The 4,284-nt window shown below is 42.0% G+C and overlaps 1 protein-coding gene across 1 annotated transcript; it reads right to left on the bottom strand.

The window, feature by feature from the left end:
• Positions 1-398: 398 nt before the first annotated feature.
• On the bottom strand, positions 399-3,464 carry LOC128490388 (securin-like). Its single transcript, XM_053462245.1, has 5 exons — positions 3,374-3,464; positions 1,880-2,058; positions 1,701-1,788; positions 985-1,143; positions 399-528 (listed from the first exon to the last, which is right to left on the bottom strand). Exons 1-5 carry the CDS (start codon positions 3,462-3,464, stop codon positions 455-457), a joined length of 591 nt encoding a protein of 196 aa, XP_053318220.1. The 3' UTR covers positions 399-454.
• Positions 3,465-4,284: the final 820 nt, after the last annotated feature.

Raw genomic sequence — 4,284 nt, 5'->3', positions numbered from 1 at the left:
TTTGTAAGCAGAACGGATATGCCACATGGAGGAATGCTTTGTTAGCATTGCTGTAAGGAATCAACAATGTTGTAGTCCAAATGAAAGCCATATGATTTTCAAAGCTCCCTCCCAGATTAGGGTGGTTGAGGGTTGCCACAAACATGCAGAATTGTATGTTTGACTGAAAATTAGCATGACAAGGTGGGCTAGCAATGCAGCAGGCTGTGTTCTATTCTAGCAATTGCTGTATGCAACCCTCAGTGCTGCTTTTCATTGCATGCCCCTTTTTTTTTTTTTAGCTTGAAGATGTAGCCTCAACAATATACAGGTTTAAGATGTTAATTTAAAAAAACAAAAAAACAAAGTGACAATTCCATTTAACGTCAAATGGCAGCAACATACAAGCATTCCAAGGATTATTTAAAAACAGTAATTTTATTAAGTTAAAAACAAAGAACAGACAACTAAACATTTAACATTCAATTTCAGGCATATCCAGTGTGATTTCATCCAGAGTGGCCAAGAAAGGCAAATAATTTACAGGATCTGGAAGACAGGTAGACATCAGTGTTAGAAACGCATAAAGTAACTTTGTATACACAAAGCAACACCTGCAGACTGCTGGGGGGGGGCAGCTATGAGAAACACCACTGACCATGCAAGTGTGTAAAACTATCCTACACATATTGACCAATAAGTTTGACCTTTCCAACAGCACATAGAGGCAGTCAGACCCATGTGACTTGGAACAGGAACAAGATCCTGGATCATACACATCACATGGATTATAGTTTGAATCAATTTCTGTGATTTAACACTTTGTTTTCTACAGTACCATATGAATTGCCTTATTGTAATTGACCCTCCATATATTTGCTATGTTTTTTGAATACATTGTATTTGCATGCCGTGTATCAGGAACATAGTTTAGAGAGCCAACAAAGCTTGGCGGTTTCCTAGCCCTGTGTCATACTCCAATCTCAGGTAAGCAATTCTACTCACCTGATTCCCAAGAAAGAGTTGGGATTTCCATCAGAGAAGGTTGGAATTGTATCAGCTTTTCAAATCTTGCCACATCATTGTCATTTACAATAAGGGGGACACCAGCAAGGCAAAGATGACTGAGCTTATGGTCTTCTGGCACATCAAACCTTTCAAAGTCTAGGGTAGAAGAAGGGGGTGAAGACAGGTGGTCACTGGTTGGAGTCAGCACTGGTGCATACAGCAAGCATTTTTTATTAGGAGGGGGGTTATTCATGATAGTGTAGGGCGTCTTAATTTTACAACACGTTATGCATTACAAGTTAGCTTTGCAGCAGGACTAGGATTGCCAGGCACAATGGATAGTTAAAGCAGCAATAGAGCAGGGTCAGCAGAGACGTTTGTGAATGGCAGGTTCCTTCTACAATGCCATGGAAACAGTTAAGCCACATCTGACCTTGCGTTTTTGCAGGAGAATAAAGCCTAACCTTCAAAATGCTTGGTGAAGATTTACCCTGCACGTTTACATTGGGACACACACACACACACTTTATTATGATCACCTACAACTAGCATAATAAATGGCAGGTAATTGGTTCAAGTGCCAATAGATGCACTTTAGCACCTTAGATGCTTGGGGGGGTTATATTCATATAATTTGAAGTAGCAATATCAGACACAGCAGCACCAATATATTAGCTTTTTATCAAGCAATAGATAGTTGCGAAGTTACACACCTGAAGGATTGTATGGGAAGAAGTTCTCAATGTCAGGGTATGCCTCTTTCACAGGCTTTGCAACAACCTTCCTTTCAGAAACCCAAGACTGGAGAAAGCAAGGGGAAGAGAAAAAAAAAAAAAGTTTAGATCAGATGTATTCATCAAGTATTGGGACACAGCATAAGAACCCAGCTTGCCTTTTTAGCATGGTTTAGGTTGGTTTTTCCTTTAACTGCCCCACTCTGTGGTATTTTGTTTGGTGCCAGCTGCTTGTTGACCGTTCCAAGTGCTTTCCTGGATGGTTTGGGCTGGTTTTCAGAGGCGCTGAACACTTTTCCTGGGAACATATTCTGCCCTTTGCTTGAAAGCCCCTTTGCTGCAATCAGAGAGGTTTTATTGTGTTAGCAAGTACTTTCAAAAGCTATGCACATTTCATACAAGGTTAGCGTCTTGCAGCAGTTGGTTAATAATGATAAAGCCTGCAACCATAGGGCAGGCTGGCATGAGGTTGTGGGGGCTAATAAAGGTCAGGTTATTAATGCTAGGGATAGGCTGTGGGGTCAGGGAAAGGTCAGAAGTTTATAAAAAAAAAAAATAAATAAAAAAAAAAAGTGAAGGTTATGTAAGTGTTTGCGCATGCGCATTGCCGCGCTTTTTAGTGGTCTCGTGCTGCCACGTGCCTGCCTCGCGGGCGCCTCGCGCTGCGCAATGGGCGGGAAAACCGCCTATAAATAGGGCTGTTGTGAGGGGATTGCGCACTTACCTGGCGAACCGCTGAGCCGACACTGCACTGACCTCTGAGTCTGGTGAGCAGTGGCGAGGCTGGTAAGCTGAAGACTCCATGGAGGAATTAATGAAGATGCGCCCTCCTACCCACCCTGTATTATATTGTTGTTCTTTGTCGTGGATTTATCGGGGTATAGTTACCCTATATCTTTAGGGGGAACTGTAAGTTTAAGTTATGCCGGCTGGCTTTTATGGCTGTTGGCAAGATTATGTGATTTTAGTCGGATGACCTGGGCTTGTGCCAAGGGCTTGTTATGTTTACGTTACAATGGTTGCAAGGTTATTTCGTTACATTGAAAGTATGTATGTTTGATAAACTAAATAAAAGCCACGGCCTGTTTCATCCAAGCATAGTGTTTGTTTTTATTTATCAGTGTGTGTGGTTATTTGGTTTAGGTATTTATGTATGTGTATTTATGCTTATGTCCCTTACAACCTCATGTTGGAGAAGACATGGGCCAACAAGTTAATCCATTCTGCAGACCCATATCAGCTGATTCAGAAGATAAATATACCCAGACAGTAAATACTTCTGTCAGTCAATCACACTGGATTAACAGCCCATTATCTTACTTGCCATAACCTTGTATGCATTTCAGATCTAGATTTCCCCCCTCCCCATATATTGATTAAATGCACCAGAACCATTTCAGTTGGCAGTCTATTCCACCACCCTATCAGTAAAGAAACTGCCTTTAAGATTCTGAAAACAAGATTGCTTATTTTAAGACTAAGGGTCATGCACATGATGTCTGGAAGGTACAGTTTATAAAGGGTTCACCAGAGACCCTTGTGAATAGGCTGGGAAGCCATGGCTAGTTTTAACTGCTGAGTATTTAAGCAAACCTACATTAACCGGTATCGATCCAGCATAACATCGGGCTTTTATGCAGCGATACACTCACCTGAGTTTGAGGGGAGCCTCACCCGATCTTTAGCCATCATGCTGGCAACAAGGTTACCATTCTCCTGCTCAACAAAGATCATAGTCGCCATATTTCGTTACCACAAGAGCTGCTAAGACCTGGACAAGGTTAAATTTAACAAGTTATCACATTTACAGCATTAAAGTCATAGATAAGCCCTGAAATTTAATAGCCAGCTTTGTATAGCACCATCATATGCTACAGCAGTGTACAAAACATATTGAAGGATTAGCACTGGCCGGTCTTGTATTACAGCAGACATGGAGAGAATCCCAAATGTTTTGGCATAAGGCCAAATGAACAATTAATTATATTAATCCATCTCTCCCTGCATCTAAGATTTTTTTAGAAACGCGATAGCTATGCCAGCTACACAGATCAGCACACTTAATGCTTCCTTCAGCCAGTTACCGGTTTATTTCCAACGGCACTAGAGGCAGTTTTAATCATAGCCAGCTGCTGCCACCGGGTCCCAGGGAGGGGAGCCTTTCTACTACTACTCTGTGCAGTGGACAGCAGGTGACCATGAAGCTGCACCCTGGGAACAGGTAGCAGCCACCCAGATCCAGGTAACATTGAGACGGACAGTGTATACAACGCCTATCATACAGGTACAGGAAGGCAAAGCACCCGAACTTTTTACCCAGATTGGTTACAAAACACAAGAACCACTACGCAAAGTGATAGAAAAGCCTTAAGAATAATGCAGCTCAGCCCTATGACCATATAGACACAGGACATATTCTACGTATATAACAGGGAGCTGTAGCATAAAAGCTTTAGAGCCGACAACCCAACCTTTCCCTTACTGTAAACCACCACCGAATACAAATTCACACTTCCAACCCACGCGCTTTAAATCAAAACCTTCGCCCTTATTGGTCAGCGAA

Source organism: Spea bombifrons, chromosome 4 (assembly GCF_027358695.1).
Source record: "Spea bombifrons isolate aSpeBom1 chromosome 4, aSpeBom1.2.pri, whole genome shotgun sequence".
In the NCBI taxonomy this organism is placed as follows: domain Eukaryota; kingdom Metazoa; phylum Chordata; class Amphibia; order Anura; family Pelobatidae; genus Spea; species Spea bombifrons.
Note: the sequence above shows the minus strand (reverse complement) of the source record. Positions and strands in the feature narration are given on the sequence as shown.

Coding starts and splice junctions, on each gene's coding strand:
- LOC128490388 (XM_053462245.1), bottom strand. CDS start 3,464: ATGGCGACTATGATCTTTGTTGAGCAGGAGAATGGTAACCTTGTTGCC. Junction 1,144..1,700: donor CTTCCCATACAATCCTTCAG/GTGTGTAACTTC, acceptor CTTCTACCCTAG/ACTTTGAAAGGTTTGATGTG. Junction 529..984: donor AACTCTTTCTTGGGAATCAG/GTGAGTAGAATT, acceptor CCTGTCTTCCAG/ATCCTGTAAATTATTTGCCT.